The sequence below is a fragment of the Paramisgurnus dabryanus genome, chromosome 7 (assembly GCF_030506205.2).
Source record: "Paramisgurnus dabryanus chromosome 7, PD_genome_1.1, whole genome shotgun sequence".
Classification (NCBI taxonomy): Eukaryota; Metazoa; Chordata; class Actinopteri; order Cypriniformes; family Cobitidae; genus Paramisgurnus; species Paramisgurnus dabryanus.
The window spans coordinates 22,995,797-23,014,686 of record NC_133343.1 but is presented as its reverse complement, the minus strand read 5'-3'; the positions used below and the strand labels follow the sequence as shown (position 1 = coordinate 23,014,686).

The 18,890-nt window shown below is 36.1% G+C and overlaps 1 protein-coding gene across 4 annotated transcripts in view; it reads right to left on the bottom strand.

Annotated features, from left to right (window-relative positions):
- Positions 1-18,890, bottom strand: part of lrp8 (low density lipoprotein receptor-related protein 8, apolipoprotein e receptor) — a 248,637-nt gene that overhangs the window by 7,980 nt on the left and 221,767 nt on the right. For all 4 annotated transcript variants that reach the window (XM_065272696.2, XM_065272699.2, XM_065272697.2 and 1 more), the window contains exons 12-17: positions 17,638-17,756; positions 16,691-16,830; positions 12,137-12,278; positions 8,684-8,836; positions 7,309-7,713; positions 2,682-2,756 (exon numbers count right to left, since the gene is read on the bottom strand). In XM_065272696.2, coding sequence (XP_065128768.1) covers positions 2,682-2,756; positions 7,309-7,713; positions 8,684-8,836; positions 12,137-12,278; positions 16,691-16,830; positions 17,638-17,756 — 1,034 coding nt within the window. The remainder of the gene's footprint in view (positions 1-2,681; positions 2,757-7,308; positions 7,714-8,683; positions 8,837-12,136; positions 12,279-16,690; positions 16,831-17,637; positions 17,757-18,890) is intronic.

Genomic DNA, 18,890 nt, shown 5'->3' with positions numbered 1-18,890 from the left:
AATGTTTTCCCTGTTTAAAGATTGTTACATGAGTAGTTGCACAATTAAGTATGGGTGCACAACATAAAACTATTACATGGCGGAAGAGCACCTAGTTTGCAGCACTTTGACCTCGGCGTGCAGTAATATCTTCACTCATGACTACTTTCCCTCTCGCTCAAACTTTGGTCAATATTACTAGTGCTGCAAACTAAGTGCTCTTCCGCCATTCAATATAGTTCTGATTTTTTATCCACTTAAAAAATCACCACATTTTATTTTGTGCCACCATACTTAGTTCTGTAACTACTGTACTCATGTAACAGTCTTCAATTAGGGAAAACATGGAAGCGTTTGGTGGCTTCTAAATTCCTTCCTGTTTGGATCCTAAGGAATGAATGGGGCTAGGCTAAAAGCTAACACATTCACGACACGCTGTACAAAGGTTAAGTGCACGCATTGAAAAAAGATAGGGATGTATTAATTAATCTAAGTTGAGGTAAGAACATAGCAAAATATTGAAAAACGGCGATGTTCTCCTTTAATGTGAATAAAAATATTTTTCTCATAATGCTCCATATAATCAGATGTTATAATAATGGCTATATTCAGAATGGCACACGTACCATGCTACCTGTAATAGTATGGAACGCGGTATGTATCTTGTATATTGAATACTAGATGACCTACTACATTTGCAGATATGTGATGTTAAAATAGTATCCCACAGTGCAATATGTTTGACGTGGCCTTCGATCTCTTTGTCTGTCTTATTTAATTAGAGTTACAAAAGTTCAAATATTTCAACATAAAATAGAATATAAAAAGCAAAACTTATTATATTTATAAGATGATAACTAAGCCAGTCAAATGTAAAGGTCATATGTGACCTGGACCACAAGGGTCATAAGGGTAAATTTTTGAAACTGAGATCTGAAAGCTGTACAAATAGGCTTTCCATCGATGTATAGATGTTAAAATTGGACAATATTTGGCCGTGATGCAACTATTTGAAAATCTGGAATCTGAGGCTACAAAAATATTAAGAAAAAAAGTCCTTAGCAACACATATTACTAATGATAAATGCATTTTAAAATATTTAGGGTAGTTAAATTACAAAACAATTTCGTGGAATGTAAACTTAATTTAATATCCTAATGATTTTTGGCATAAAATATTGATAATGTTGACCCGTCCCTTACAATATATTTTTGGCTACTGCTACAAATATACCCGTGCTACATTGATTGCTACAAACCACAAAACCAGTCATAAGTGTATATTGCTTAGCATGCAGATGCGCTACTCAGAACACAGCCATTTTTCCTTACTTAATTTAAGAAGAATCTGATTATATTTTGTTATTATGTTTAGGAACATAAAACAGCAGATGTGTACTACTGTAGGACTGCCAAAAACACACCTTTCCAAACACACGCACGGACAGTGGCTTAGTGGACCATGTGGAGTATTTCTCACACTGCTTTGTAAGAAAGCAGGACTTAAGGGACCAGAAGAAATAGAAATGGAGTGCAAGTGCATACACGCCCACATGTGGATTGTTGGGCATTGCTATTCAGGTTAAATTAATAACCATACTAGAGTCGGGCAAACCCCTTCCTTAATATAAAAAAAATATCAGCTTTGACTGTCCTGGTCCTTTGAAAGTTCCCATTAATTGCTCTTTTGTCAGAGGGGCATAAGAGATTTAAAAAATTACTTGAAATTTTTACTATAAACACACACGAAGAGAACTTTTCAGTGAATAATAAAAAAATATATATTAAGACTTTAAATTTAGATAAGAGGTGGTCATTGAGTAATAGCACCAGACACAGAAAATATTATTTAAAGGGGAGATATTTCATCTAGTGCTTTCTATTGAAATTCGAGCAAAGATTAGTTTATTTCACTTCCACTAAGCCACTTCAATGAAATGCATTAAGTCCTTTTGACAGAGACTTCTATGGAAACTCTAATACTGTATGTTCTGTATCTCAGATATATTCATATATATATTCTATCTACTATAGGTTCGTGTTTATTTTTAATTTATCACACAGTCAAAAGGAAGATGTAAAAATCTCATTTGAGAGAATAATCAAATCAAAATGCAAGAGTGACTCCTCTTTAAAAGATCATAAGTAACCATTCATAAAGCTTCAAGTTCTTTTTTCAAGGATTAAACACAGTACAGAGCTCTACCGACATATGTAGCTGTAAGTCTTTGGGTAAATATATACACCTCAAAGTACTTTAAAAATATAAAAAAAATGTCAAACTTTTCAATTTACTACGGCACGTAACACATATCTTGCCGAAAACCTCCACAATAATTTTTTTTTAGCCTAAACATTTATTTATTAGACAGAGAATCAAACCTTTCAGCTTTTAGCGCCACACTGTACTATTTGAGCTACAGGATCAACAGATCAAGTGACTATTTTAAACATTTATGTAGCAGATTTATATTTACTCATGTAAGATCGGTAGAAATGTTATATATAGCTCAAGTTGTATTTAACCGTGAATATTCGGTTAGGATGCAGTTGTAAGTAGTTTTAAGTTTATAAATGGCTATTTAAGATCGTCTTATGTGTCTCTAAAGCAGGTAGTGCACATAAAGCTGAAGGCAAAAGCTGCTGATCTACTGGTTGAACAAGAAAATGCAGGAAAAATAATTTAGAACATAAATACTCACCTATGGGAATGACAATGCCCAGAACTGCAACGGTTATATTGCTACCAAGGAAAAAGTGATCACTTCCTGTTCCAGCTATAGAGGGGAGAGAGAGAGAGAGAGAGAGAGAGAGAGAGAGAGAGAGAGAGAGAGAGAGAAATACCTATTAAAGAGATGTTTCACCCCAAAATTCTGTCATTATTAAAGTGGACATATCACAAAAAGTATTGTCCATGTTTAAGTGCTATAATTGGGTCCCCAGTGCTTCTATTACCCTAGAAAAATGCTCCCCATGTGATGTCATAAGGGGATAATACCACCCCTTAATCTGCACTACCCAACCACAGCACTGCCAATGAGTGCAGAGATCAGCTTATTTGCATAAAAAACACCCCAAAGCGGCAAATTTTTGCTCACATCTACAAAGTGGCAATTTTAACATTCTATAATAAATTACCTATATTATATTTTGAGCTTAATTTCACATATGCACTCTGGGGACACCAAAACCTTATTTGACGTCTTAAAAAAGTCTTGTGTCCCCATTAACTCACGATTTTTGAGCGATGTTTGTAACCAAACCATTTTTGAGACCCACTGAGTTCCATAGTAGTATTTTTTCCTACTATAAAAAGTCAATGGTGCTTCTGCTTCCTGCTTGATTACAAATTTTTCCTTTGTGTTCAGAAGAACAAATTAATTTATACAGGTTTGTAACAACGTGACAGTGAGTAAATGATGACAGAATTTTCATTTTTGGGTGAACTATCCCTTTAACTTTCTATAAAATGGCTTAGTTAACTGTGAATCAGATTTGTGTTTGTTACTCCCCAGCCAATAAACCATGGCTTCATTTGAAGGAATAGTTAATTGCATTGTTGTCATACCCAAATGATAAGCTCTCACCAAATTCACTAAAAATCTTGCCCTCCGTCGTGGCGCTTTTTATATGTAGTCATTTAGCAGAGACTTTTATCCGAAGATCATCACAAGCAATTTGCCATTCAAGAATATCTGCAGTATAAATTCAACCAGAAGATAAAAGAGGACCCTGATGATTAAATTATAATGATATGCTTTTATGGTTGCTGTCTAGTTAAGTACAACCATTTTTTGGTTGCTTTTATCTTTTCATGTCATGACTGGAACTATTAAGGTACGTTCCTCTAGGAGGTTTACATTCCAATATCCCTGCAAATCCCTTTTAGGTTTCACAGAATACACAAAAAGTTCTACGCTTTTTGAATAACATGAGGTTAAAAGATGTTATGCCTGAATTTAGTATTTTTGTCAAATGCTCATTTTAACAAAAATAAATAATGTAAAACACAAACTGAGGTATTGTGGCATGTAACATGTACTTTTTTACACCAGAATCAGAAGCTGAATGTTCTCCTGTTTGTGTAAAGTCATACATTGCTGCTTATATATTGTTTTGTTGGTGTGTTTTCACTATTCAAAGTAAGGTTCTTACTGAGTGGTTGTTTCCACCAAATAAATCCCACCTCAATCTCACAATTAGCATGTGGCTCTCCATTAGCTACAGCATAATTAGTGTCTGATAATAGAGTCTGAGCCAGGAGATTAAGACTGGTTACAGCATCAGAATACAGATACACACAAGACAGCCCGAGGGGCACAAAAAAGGGCTTTGGCTGGATGTAGAAAATCTGTATGAAACAAAAGAAAGTAATCCGAACAATACAGACAATACACATGAAAGATATAGTTGATTTAAAAGAAAAGAACAAACTTTATCATCATCTTGCGGCATTCCTTAAAGCTATCCATCCTTAAAGGATGTTTTGACAAAGATTCCGGTGTGTTTATGTGACACTCATTGCATCTTGGTTTATACGGCATCACTTAATTTGTAGGATTTTTTGCATGTTTGTGTAGTTTGGTTTTGGGTTTATTTTTATTTCAGATTAATATAATGCGACACCCCCATAATTTAATATATAATATATATAGTGGCGGCCGGTGGCACACTATGCGAAGTATGTATGTAGTCCGTCACGTGTGGTTTACATATGTTTAATTACGTTAACAGAAAATACATTTTGTGTTATTGTATTCATACTAAATGAGATGAATTAAATGTTTAATGCTACCACAATTTAATGTTTAATTATAACTGACTGGAAACATTGTACATATGTACATAAACACTCACCTAAAGGATTATTAGGAACACCATACTCATACTATGTTTGACCCCCTTTCGCCTTCAGAACTGCCTTAATTCTACGTGGCATTGATTTAACAAGGTGCTGAAAGCATTCTTTAGAGATGTTGGCCTTATTGATAGGATAGCATCTTGCAGTTGATGGAGATTTGTGGTATGAACATCCAGGGCACGAAGCTCCCGTTCTACCACATCCCAAATATGCTCTATTGGGTTGACTTTAGGGGCCTTTTAGTAAAGTGAACTCATTGTCATGTTCAAAAAACCAATTTGAAATGATTCAAGCTTTGTGACATGGTGCATTATCCTGCTGGAGGTAGCTATCAGAGAATGGGTACATGGTGGTCAAAAAGGGATGGACATGGTCAGAAACAACGTTCAGGTAGGCATTTAAACAAACTGCCATGTGATTGGTTGATTAGATAATAGCATTAATGAGAAATTTAACAGGTGTTCCTAATAACCCTCTAGGTAAGTGTACATCCATTAAACCATTTACTGTATGTTTTAGATGCCTGCTTAAATGTATGAAAATATAGGTACCATTTACATCCAAAAAAAATGAGATCACACTGGGAAAACACTCTGAACAGTTGTCTTTCCACTGTTCACTGTATTTCTACTCCAACCTGATCGGCAACTATTCCACAGGTTTCCATGGACATCGATTTTCATATTAACGTCAATGGCTTTATCCCACTGTGTCCAGGTGGCCGTGTACCTGAGCATGTCCACGTATCACAGCGACTGTGGGGGTTTGGGAGAAGGTGATTAGAGGAACTAGGCTAAGGGCAATGTTCATCAGTCATGGCTGGCCGGTCCTCTCTCCTCACTGGATGCTCTAATTCAGCACAGAGACGCACACAGGGGCTACTACTGCTGCCTCATCTATCACTCTCAAATGGCCTGGTGATGCTCAGCAAGCAAATTCTACTGCACATTAACTTCTAAAGGCTCTGAAGACTACTGTACGAATATTGTAGAACTACTGAATGAGGCTATATCTCTTAAACAACCGTTAGTTCCGGTCTTATGATGTTTCAAGATTGCTGATATTTAGCGTAACAACACCGGAATGTTTTACTCAGATTGAACACTGAGGAGTTGAATACCGCTATTATCCACCAGGTGGCCGCAACTTTTAAAACCCAGAAGTATTGCCCTAGGGCAAACAGCTGTATGTCCGTGTATGTTTTAAAGATCGCTCTGCATCTGATCTCTATCAAAAGTCCTTGACAAAAATGGAATTATCTCAGCTTTTTGCTCAAAATTTGGTGTTTTTGATGAAACCTACACATATTTGAGAGGTGATAAAAACAGAACACATGAAGATAGGATTAAACAGATTTTTTTGTTTGAAAGCAGAGGGTCTTTTCTTTTATTTCATATATTGTATGTTTATATATTTAAAAAGGGGCATTTTCTGGAAGGCATTAAACTTTTGTGAAAATCATGAAAAATGCTGGCGGCGAAAGAGTTAAATGGGTTACCACCCCCCATTGCCACAAAAAAAATTTTTAAGGAAAAACTTAAGAATAATTTGAATTCTCATTAATAAATACAAATACTGTTGTGATTTTAAAGTTATGATAACCTCACATTTGTCTTAAATCCCAATATTATCAATATTTGCTCTTCATAATAAGAAAAACTGAGTTTTTTTTCTGTGTCACATGACAGTTAACTTGATTTATGAAAGGGCAATGTATAGTTTATAGTTATCTGATGAACAAGCTAAAAAGATGTCAAAATCATTCATTTTGTTCTTAAGATAATAATTTGAATAGTCTATTTGAGAACTTCTTATGAATAATTTGGGAATTGCACTTATGAAAAAATATGAATGTTCTTAAAGGAAAACACCACAGTTTGTCAATAATTTACTATGTTCTTACCTCAACTTAGACAAATTAATACAAACCTGTATTTATTCAATGCATGCACTTAATCTTTGTACAGCGCGTCGTGAATGTGTTAGCATTTAGCCTAGCCACATACATTCCTTAGGATCCAAACAGGGATGAATTTAGAAGCCACCAAACACTTCCATGTTTTTCCAATTTGAAGACTCAGGCACAGTAATATTGACGGAAGTTTGTTACTGTTTGTAATGTTACTGTACGCTGAGGTCGAAGTGCTGCAAACTAAGTGCTGTTCCGCCATACAATATAGTTTCCATTTATAATTTTTCATCCCTGTTTGGATCCTAAGGAATGAATGGGGCTAGACTAAATGCTTACACAGTCACAACGGGCTGTACAAAGATTAAGTGCACGCATTGAAAAAAAACAGGTATGTATTAATTTGTCTAAGTTGAGGTAAAAACATAGTAAAATACTGAAAAATGATGGTGTTTCCTTTATACATTTTTTTACACCCAGCCTCAGATTTGCAAAGCATTATGCATATCCATCACATAATTGTACCACATTTACTAATAACAGGAAGACTCACACTTACCGCGATGAGAGAGGTTGCCATTGGCCTCTTGCACACTGTTGCCGTGAGCGATGGTTGTTGATGTCTGTCTGAAGTTTGCCGTTGTCTGGTTGGATGTTGTATGTCTCCATGGTGATGTAGTGCTGGGCTGAGTGGTCCCTGTGGTAGATGTGGCCGTGGAGTGTGTGGTGTTGGGATGACGTGTGCTATAATAAGTGGTATTGCTTGAGTTGGTGGTGGTTGTCATGGGAACGTGAGTGGTTGTAGTTGTTACTGTGGTTGGTGTAGTCTGTAAAGTTGTACTGGTAGGTGAAGATGTGGCACTTGTAGTAGAAATGGTGGTTGAAGGTGTAGTAGTTGTAGTAGTAGTGGATGATTGTGGCGTTGTTGATGTTGTACTGGCAGCAGTCGTTGTCTTAGGTTTGACTGTAAAGGACAAGACAAATACTGTATTATGACAGTCAGGTGACCCAGCCTTGTTAGTCGTAGGAAGAAGTGGTGTTGTATTAAAATTGGCCTGTACTTATGTATTTAAATAAAGAAATGCTAAAATCTTAAAAGCTACTGGTCTAGATTATGTTTTAAAAAGTGAGTAATAAAATTTGAAAACCGTGGTCCTAAATTATAGTTTGTACAAAACTCAAATCGCAGACTTCTATATTGATTATTGCAATGTCCTTATCATAAATAATTATATATATATATATATATATATATATATATATATATATATATATATATATATATATATATATATATATATATATATATATTATAGACGGTTTCATCGGACGCACGTGATACACGTCTGGATCCGAACCTTACTTCCGGTTTCGTTTTTTAAATTGTCTGACTAGTTGCTAAACTGATCTCTTGAACAAATGCCTCGTCGAAAATAACAAATGTTTTGGTGTCCTAGGTAATCTACGTGTTGTTTATTTTGCTTGTTATAGAAATAAACTAAGTTTAAAGAACTTTGTTGTTATTTATTCTTAGCAGAGTTTACAGGAAGTTACGTGCGGACCGCGACAGCCGCTTGTTTATGTTGTTACTGCTGAAACGGTCTATATAAAAAATGAAGAATAATATATAGAGAAATATATATATATATATATATATATATATATATATATATATATATATATATATATATATATATATATATATATATATATATATATAAATATAATTTTTTTTTATATTACTTTTCTTTTTTCTGGGCAGCTGTCATACAGTTGGCTCTTTTATAGCTACCTTATTATTTTTAGCATTAAAGTAGCTCCTATTTATGGATGCATGTAACCATGTACAAAACCACAGTGTCACAGTTTTCTATGTGACAGTTTCAGTGTTGTGCAGTATGAATAAGCCGACCTGCCGCTGTCCTTTGTGTTACCTGTCACGCAGCGGCGCATATCCCTGCCGAGCTCCATGGTGTCCGGGCAGGCACACGTGTACTTGGGTGAATGGTCTGTGATTTGAGGGGCTCTGAGGCAAAGATATTCACAGCCGCCATTGGGCAGACTCCCAATGTTACAGGTGTCTGGAGCTGCAAAGAAAAATGTTTTGTTAAATCACTGAAGTATAGCTGGACTGGCTGGGTTTGAGTGCTGTATATAAAATACATAATGACACAGGGATGCAAATTACACTTTACCACACACTATAGCATGAATCACATTTGCAATAAACCAATAGACCAGCAGAAATGGATTTGTGAATCTGCCTTGAGGAAAACGGCTGATGAGTATAGATTTTATATATGGATGTTATTAGATGGCATATTATTACTGTAGAATATACAGCAATGCAGTATAGTGGAGGTAAATGCCATGGTATTATTGGCAATATAATAGTTTGAGGAATGGACAGCTAGTGTGCTAAGTTTGTGTTAGGCTCATTAAACTGGGGTCACAAAGCTGGGCAGCAGGTATTCCAGGAATAATAAAACAATTATTAGTACTCTAGGTAGCTAAAAAGTGTTTCATAAATAACAAAATAGATGCATGTATTCAGTCAAAAAGGTCAACTGAGTGTATTAAAATGTAAAAAAAATTGGTAATAAACATTTATTCAGCTGTTTTTTTACATGCTTTATTTTAGACAATACACATTTATTCAGCCTTCTGCCATGTTGATTCCAAAATAAGTCTGTGAGGAACGGACGTCCAGAGCACCGGCTTTAAACCCATTGTTTTGTACTGTGATGCTATTCATTCAGCCATCAAACACAAAAAAAATCATCATTTACAAAATTTTCACAAAACAAAGAACCTCAGAAAATATTGATTATTAAAATGAGAAAGGACATATAACCGTATTTTGATATAAGAAGTGTACATTAATTCTGTTTTGTTATTAGCCTGTTGGCTCATTTCTAATGTTGTACGCTTACTTTTCTTTAAATTACTAATAAAACACTTGGTTTGGAATCAACATGACGGCGGACTGAATTAGGCGTAGCATATTTATTCCAATCATGATTTCAGTTCAAACCTTTATGACTTTGTTTGGTGTAAAAAAGTGTGCATTTTTAAAATATTATTTTTTAAATTTTTTCTATATAATGTAAGTGTCGAGTTTACAAATGTGCCGTAAATAGTGCCATAAAAGCAGACCATATTACTTTTCTTCTGAAGCCATGTACCTATGAGATACCAATATGCAAATTTTAGGTACAAAAATGTACTTTTTGTAAAAGTACCAGGAGTTATCTCGTCAATTATTGAAAACAAATTGCATAAAAAACGTGTTCCTGATGAATTTTTATGTTAATCTGCAATACCGCGAAAATCCATTAGATGGCACTTACCCAATTTATGAAAAAAAACTGAAGCCAAAATATTATTTATTAATTTTAAATTCTGTGTATGTTTTGATAATCGTTCTGAATCTGATCTCTAACAAAATTCCTTCACAAAAATGCAAAGAATGGGTATTTTGAAGAAGAATATACATATATAAGAGTTTATAAGCAGAGAAAAAAATATAGATATAGATAGGATGAAATGTTTTTTCCCCGTTTTGTTTGTTTGTTTATTATTTGTTTGAAAGCAGAGGGTCTGTTCTTTCATTTGATATATTTGTATGTTTATATATTCTTAAAAGAAATTTTTCCTATAAGGCATTTTGTGAAACTTTAGTGAAAATCAAAAAAAAATGCTGGAGGGCAACTTTTAAAAAAATGGCTGGTGGGGAATGAGTGAAGATTTACTTTCGCCAAAAAAACTTTCATTTTCCACAGAAGCAAGAAATATGGGTTTGGAACGACATGAGTGTGAGAACATAATGACCAAATTTTCATAGAAGTAATAACTTTTACTTAAAAAACACTCTTTGCTCATGAAACCGTTCTTTTTAGTGATGCATGCCGTAGCTGATAAATATTTCATTCTCCGTGTTCCTGAGTTAGAAAACCAGCTGGATTTCATTCTCATCATTTTTTGCAAAGCATAAACGTGTTTTTCTGTATTCGTTTTCATTTTCTGTGCAACATGTTTAATTCGTTGATTTAGATTTAAATAGAGCTTCGTATTTATTACTGAAAGGAGTGTAGCGGCTGTAAATTGGTTCCTCTGCTGGCATGCTGGATATGATCTGTTTGTAATGAATACAAAGAATTGAAAACTGCACACGCGCACACACTTCTGTTTTAATGTTCTCTGCTTTCATCTAGAATAGGAACTTTCATAACTGCTATCTAATGATGAGCCACATTTTCTTGGCAGTAAAACGGAGTCAGCACAGATTTGCCTCTAATCATTATAACAATGGTAATATGTGACAGACGTGAGGATGAAAATGATGCCGTTCATGCACCGTTTCTTTTACCTGCTGAGATGCATTAACAGTAGATGCTCAGATGATACATATACATATAGTTTAGATACATATTGCATAACAACAACCATCACTTGCCACTGAACTCAACACTGAATGATATTTAAAACCCAGCTACAGATGTTGAATCATAGAGCATTTTGTCAGTGTTTGAGAAGGTACTTTATACTGTGAAATATTGTGAAATTGACATTTTATAGTATATTATCATTGCCTGAAATACTTGGCCAGCTATGAAAGTAAAAATTGGCACTGGCGAGTATATGAAACAGTTGGCTGGTGACATTTTTAAGCACGGCTCTATAGGATGTGTTGGTCCTTATGCAGCGCTATGCAGATCGTGGGGTATGACATCAAAGTATCGTGAGAATAAGTTGAGAACAGTGCTTATAAATTGATTTCATGGTACGTCATAATCCGCCGCAGGAAGTCAAAGCGTAAACATAGGTGTGAAAGTCAAATATCAAACTAACAACAAACAATATATTTTTTACAGCATTTATTAATCTATGTTAATGTTGGTTGATACGATTGCACATCGTCAAGTTAGTTTATAGGCATCAATTAGTAAATGCTTATCATGTACTAAGATTATTAAATGTCAGTACATGTTAACTATTGTAGTTAACTAACAGACAAATCCTTGTTGCACTTACATTTTTTAATTAATTCTACTTGAATTGACAATTATTTTTATTATTATTTAAGTTTCTTGACTAGTGAGGAGCTGCTATAAATTATAAAAATAAAGTAGAATTAGCTTACATTAGTTTTTATTTTATAGCTTAACTTATAACTAGTCAAAAAAGTTCAAATGACTTTTGATTCAAGTTTTATAGTGCAACAAGAATTTTTTTTACAATGTAGCTTATTTTGTAGTAGCTTATAGCTTTACTTAAATATGTTTAGTTAGTGTAGATGTGAATCATCATGAATCATGAACTACAAGTTGTTTCAGTTATAGGTCATTGCAGTTTGAAATAAGGAGATCTTCACTGTCATGTCTAACCTGAAGGTTGCTTGAGCTCGTGGAACACCACCACATCAAGTGGGTTGTTAAGATGCTGAGCCAGCATAGCCACATCATTCCCTGTTAGCCGGTTGGCGCTGTAGATGGCCTCATCCTCCAAGTCTGTCCAGTAAACCCGGTCCTTTGGGGACAAATGGGACAAACAGTATATGAGTTATATACAAGCATCCAATCGGTTGCATGCTAAAGGTGTGCGCCTCTAGTGGCACCAAACACATTTCTAAAAATAATGCTTTCAAATGTTTCCAAACCTGACCCAGTCTCCAACTTATCCTATAAAGCAGTTTTCAAAAAGCAATTTATTGACAGTCATTTAGTAAATTTTGCTTGTCAAGTGATCTCAACATTGCAGTTCCCATAAACAAAACAATGTTTATTAGGCTACTATGCCCTAAAAAGGCTAAAGTCAGTAACTTTGTTTTTGGTCGAAAATGAGTTAATGATATTTTGGGACCTCCTTTTTCATGTGGATATGCCAATTTCATTGTTTTTTCAAGAAAATAACTATCAAGAAGAAAATAACCTTCACTGAAATAAAACTTAAAAAGTGATATGTCTCAGTTCCTTCCTGTAGCGAGTTAAGTTTTTTGCCTTTGTAGGGCAGTACTGATATAACAAAGTTTTCATCTTATGTACAAATATAAAAGTATTATATGTGTGACACTGGACCACAAAGTCTTAAGTAGCACAGATAAATTTGTAGCAATAGCCAAAAAATACACTCTATGGGTCAAAATTATTGAATGCCAAAAATCCTTAAAGCGTCCATAACACACGCTTTTTCTGTGTATCTGATGTTAATTTGGAGTACCTATAGAGTAGTATTACATCCTTCATATCGCCGAAGAGTCTTTAGTTTTATCAGATTTATAAAAGACAGATTAGCTTTTCCGATTCTTTCCGATAACGTACAAAAATATTCGGAAGGAGGAATTACGAACTGCGGGAAGTCAACACTTTATATAACACTGACTGGATAACTTATGATTCACTACATGTTCGTGTCGTTTATATAATATGCACCTACGCTCTGATTTCTAACTCATGACCTGGTTGGGACTTTTCAATGAAATCCAGCGTTTAAACAAACACACATGCAAAACTCTGCTGCTACCCCGGATAAACAAACTATATCCATTGTTTCCATAATGCTGGCTTTCTTCTCCTTACATCCAAAAACACACTTCTTTCATGTCATTGTTGAGTCTTAATAAAAAAAACAAAAGGTCGCGTAAAGTGATGCCTGTAACTTAGCGTCCTCTGCTCTCGCTCTCCCGTTGATTGACGTGTGGGCGTGGTTTCCAAAGGAAGTGCCCATTAAAAGAAGTAATACGTATGGCTTACCCGTGAAACGTCAACTGTATCTGTATTCGGAAAAACGAACCCTGGCGAAGTGCATTCGGCACAAACATTTTCTGTAACACATCCAAATGCTTTTTGACACTTTGCATTTGTTTAGCATGAGGAAACAACTATTAAACTGTTTCAATAAGTCAGAATGCATGATACTGTTGAAGTAAAGATCATGTTCCATGAAGATATTTTGGGAGTGCTAAGGACTTCATTTGGACAATTTTAAAGGCGATTTTCTCAATATTTCTCAGATTCGTATCTCGGCCAACTATTTTCCAATCCTAACAAACATAAATTAATGGAAATTTATTTATTCAGCTTTAAGATGATGTATAAATCTCAATTTCAAAAAAATTGACCCTTATGACGTTTTGTGGTCCAGAGTCACATGTGCTTCTGTAGCTCAGTGGTATAGCTTTGCATTAGCAGCACGAAAGGTCATGGGTTTAAACCCAGTGAACTTAAAGTAAACCTAAAGCAGATATGTTATTTGCTTGGGCAAAATGTGTGTGTGCACACATAAATATAATGAAAATAAAGGTTTTAGCAAAGAGATTTGAAAATAAAGATAAAGACTTGGATCATAACGGTTTTTCATCAGACTAATTAAAGCGCGCAGAACAATCTCTCCTTTCTATCTACCACCTACATGAGCCTGAAAGCATGCGCTCGGCTCTATGACAAAGCTGCTTTCAACATTCAGCTCGCTTCTCCGTCACCCTGCCTCTGATCGCTCCTTATCAGCCGCTACAGAAATATTGCAAATGTGCACAGAGAGATGGGCTGTTACCATGACAACATGAGATTCATCTCCTTTGGAAACGGATGCGGAAATGGATGAGGAAGGTCGTGGGGAGGGAGGTGGTCTTGGGGTAACAAAAGAAAAAGATTTAAAAAGAACAGGTAGAGGGCATGCAGAGAAGATCTAAAGGACTGAGCATTCCCGTGTGTGCGGAGAGCTCTTTCGCTCATGACGTTTTGGAAAGGTCATGCTGGCGGGTCTCTATGGAGCTCTGTCAGGTGAGTCTGCGGGTGATGCGACTTCAATTTCTGCTGCATTGTAGCCCTCATCCTACCACCTGCTATAAGGGCCTTAAAATCAGATCTTGATAACTGCTTTGATCTATAAAATCTAGCACTAATGATTCATGTCTGAAGTCCTTTAGTGAAGGCAGCATCTTTATTAAAACGCTTAATCATAGTCCATGCTCCGTTTGAGACGCGGAGACAGAGGAACTGTCCCTAAGGGACGGTATTTGTCTCTGATATTTGAAAAGCTGCCCACTAACCAGTGAAATAGCGTGAAGGATGGTGTACTAAAAGATGAGCCATGGATGAATGCCAGGCTGTTTATAAAGACAGGGCCACGTAAAGGTCACACAAAGGTCCGCATATGAGTAACGAACGAAAAATCCTGAGAGAACATCATCAAGTCATTTTAATTTCTGTCAAGTCCCAAAAGGAAACGTGCACTTGATTAAAAACACAGGCACTAGACTATAAATGTCATCTGAGCTGTGAGGGAGGAGAAATTAAACAATAATGCACCAAAATAATGGTCTTATTGGAAATAACTTTCACCAAACACAAAGACTGTGTTACTTAAGGGGAATATTCATTAAAATACATCTATATGCTTCTATAAGGCGGTACCCTTTTAAAAAGTTCACTTTTGTACTTAAAAGGTGCATATTAGTACCTCAAAGGTACACATTTGTATATTATTGTGCTTTTCCATTGCATAGTACCCTATGGTTTGGGTCAGGTCAGCTGGGGGGCTTTTCCACTGGGTGCAGTACGTAGTACCCGATACTTTTTTTTAGTACCACCTTGGTTGGGGTTCCATGCGAGCCGAGCTGATACCAAAACATGACGCGAAAACACTGTAGATCACTGATTGGTCTGAGAGAATCATCACTACCAGCGTCATCGCTATAATGTAAAAGATTAGCTTTACCTTCGTGCTAGCCTGCGCCCTCTGGAGAAAACCTGTTGTCATCTGTGCTTTGCTGTAAGTTTCTAAACTTCCTTTTAGCACTGAAAACATCCATCGTTTTTCAGACAAACACATTTTCGGATATTTTAGAAAATGTTTTAGATCTTTCAGTTGATTAAATGTAATGTTACGAGGTCCACGACCTTCAAGTCCAAAAAAAGTGCGTCCATCCTTAACAAAATAAATCCAAACGGCTCCAGGATGATAAACAAAGGTCTTCTGAGGGTAATCCACGCGGTGTTGTTGTAGAAATATCCATATTTAAAACTTTATTAATGTAAATAAATACCTTCCGGTAGCACCGCCATCTTAGTCGCGTCCGCATTCAGGATGAGAGCTTACGCAGCCTGCGGAGGCTATGCTGCTGCTCTGTGCCCCCGCCCTCCGAATTTGTCATACGTCACTAAGAAAAGTGCGTACACTACGCTAATACTCCTTTGTTTATCATCCTGGAGCCGTTTGGATTTATTTTGTGAAGGATGGACGCACTTTTTTTGGACTTGAAGGTCGTGGACCCCGTAACATTCCATTTAATCAACTGAAGGATCTAAAACATTTTCTAAAATATCCGAAAATGTGTTTGTCTGAAAAACGATGGACAAATGCAACTCGGACAGCTTGGGGGTGAGTAAATCATGGGTTTAATATCTTTTTTGGCCGAACTATCCCTTTAATGCAACTGGCTCACTGGCCACGGGTGTTTGTACAGAAAATGTCATGTGAGACAGTGGAAGTGAGAAACGCGATGTGCAAACATCTACTGTATGTCTGTGGTGGTCAATTTAAATTTTGTGGGGGACTGATAAATAAATGAATGTATGGCAATGTACAGCATTCCAACAATACTCTCACTTGTATGATGTCACAGCAGTATGCAGCGCAAATATAACGACACGCCTATAATCCCTCCCACTCTGAAGTGTTACTAAACTCGATGGAAAAGCTAACCAAGCCAAATCGCCATAGTCCCAGTGACAACTTTTGTACCTTTTTTTGAACTATTACATATAAAGGCTTTATAATTTGGTTTGTGTCTTTGGCTGCAGTTCACCACCTTTAGCCATTTTTCTATAGGCCAGAGCACCTATCTGACAGGAACCATGTGTGCAAAAACATAATAATATGTGCAACAAGTGTGTTCTTGACATTGCAGTAACGCCATGTATAGTCCATGATGTACTTGCCTCAAACAGAGTTAGAGCAAAGGGATGGCCTAGATGATCCATGGAGGCCAGCAAAACCCTACGGTTGTCTCCATTCAGATCCACACTGGAGATAAGATGAAGTTTGGAGTCTACCCAGTAGAGTCTTCTACTAGACAGATCTATAAGAAAACAGAAATGTACAGTATATATATTATGCTTTATTTACAATGAATGCTTTCAATAATGTAATGTGAGTTCTCAAAGGAAAAAATAATTGTGGGTAATATGCAGAGTATGTGAAGGGACCGTACAAATTTTCAGATTTCATTTTAAAACCAAGGCAATCTTTGCAGTACAATTGAACGCTCAATCAATGACAAAAAATAACATAATAACACAAACCTCATAGCTTTGCAGGGTTACCGGTCCTTTTCCCATTCAAAAATCATTTATTTCTGCACAGATCCACTCAAGTGTCAATAACTTTTTTCTGTCTATCTACTATAAACACTTTTTCAAATGGCATTCATTCTAAGCGAGTCAGAAATAATGAAAATATTGACAGCATTGCTTGAGCAATTCCATTTAGTTTTTCTTAAACTGACAGGTGATTGATGAGGAACAATGAAAGTGAATGATTCAAAGCCCTGTTGCCCACAGGAGAATGCTTTTCATTATTAACCAAGGTTTTTTATATTTCTTGCTTCTATTGTTTTTCTCATTCTCATGTTGTGTTTCAATAGATGTGTTTGAAACGATCAGTTCGAGGAACACTGGAAAAACAGCCGTCTCCTGTCTTGCTTTTCAGTGTGATATCTTTTGTTACACCATTTATCTGTTTTTCTTTTTTATCTATTGTTGCCTTTTCGACTATTCTCCCGTGTCTGTTTTTCCATGCTGACTACATTTGAAGATTTGAATACATTTGTTGTGAGTAAAGAAGATGAATTTCTAAACAGAACTGTCTTTTTTGAATATTGGTTTACCGAGAGCGATCCCATTGGGCCATTCGATCCTCTCTGAGACCAGAACTTGCCGATCCACCCCGTTCATTCCGGCTTTCTCGATCTTAGCTTGCGTTCCCCAATCTGACCAGTACATGAACCTGAGGGGTTAAAGTGAGATTTTATTGAACATAATCATCATGTCTAAGCCTAATAAGTTTTTTTTATTTAGTATATGTGGAAACCTGCAGATTCCTGGATTTCCTGATCCATATTTTTATGCAAACACGATGCAAAGATCTCTGAAGACCTTGAAATGTTGCATGTCAAAAATTTAGGAGTAATAAGGTAAATGTATGCTAATTAAAAACAGTCAATAGCTATGTCACTTTAAGAGTGAAGTGGACATTTTACCCATAGGCAACAATTAGCTAGCATGCGGATCAGCTTGGGACTCATTTGCATGTATTTCATGCTCTTCTACTTCTGTAATATGGTAAAAAGAGTCTTGAGGGTATAGACTCATTATGGTAAAAAGAGTCCTGAGGGTATAGACTCATCACATCCAATGGCAGTTAAAGAAGAACTTATACAGTATGTATAAAAGGAAGCGAAGATGGGGCTTTGAAAAATCTTGGCGTGGTGTTTTTATTCAGATCACATTTACATTTTGAGAAGGATTTTAACTTTTAATACTTTCACACATATATGTCTACTGTCAAACAGTCAGTCATATCTACACTCTTAGGGGCTGTTTACACTTGGTATTAAGATGTGTTTTCATCGATCGGATCACAAGTGGACGAGAGAGACACATTATGTTTACACCTGGTATTTAAATCCGTCTCTTTTGTCCACTTTCGACCGCATCTGTCCTGAATACTGTGAGGGGGTGGTCTGTGAGACGGTGGGCGAGTCTCTCTGCTGTCATTCAAACGCGAGCGGGAGTGATTATGAGTTTATATGGATGCAAACTAATATTATGTCGGAGTCCGCTGCTTGTTTAGCAAGTATACATGCTGCACAGTGTTTTGTACGTGTATATGTTGGAGCTCTCTCTGAATTTTTGGCACAATTGATGAAATAGGATCGCGCAACTTTCACACTTTCAAAACGAAACTACGGAGAGTAGTTTTAACAATGAAAGGCTAAAAATAGCGCTGTTCACCGTATGTTCACGCCAGAAGTCAAAAAAAGACGTAAAATTTGTGTTTAATACCTCAGATTAGATAAATGGGCGGAGAGAAGGCGGTCGCGTGTGGCTGTTCGAACTCATTCAACCACATTGCGTTCCG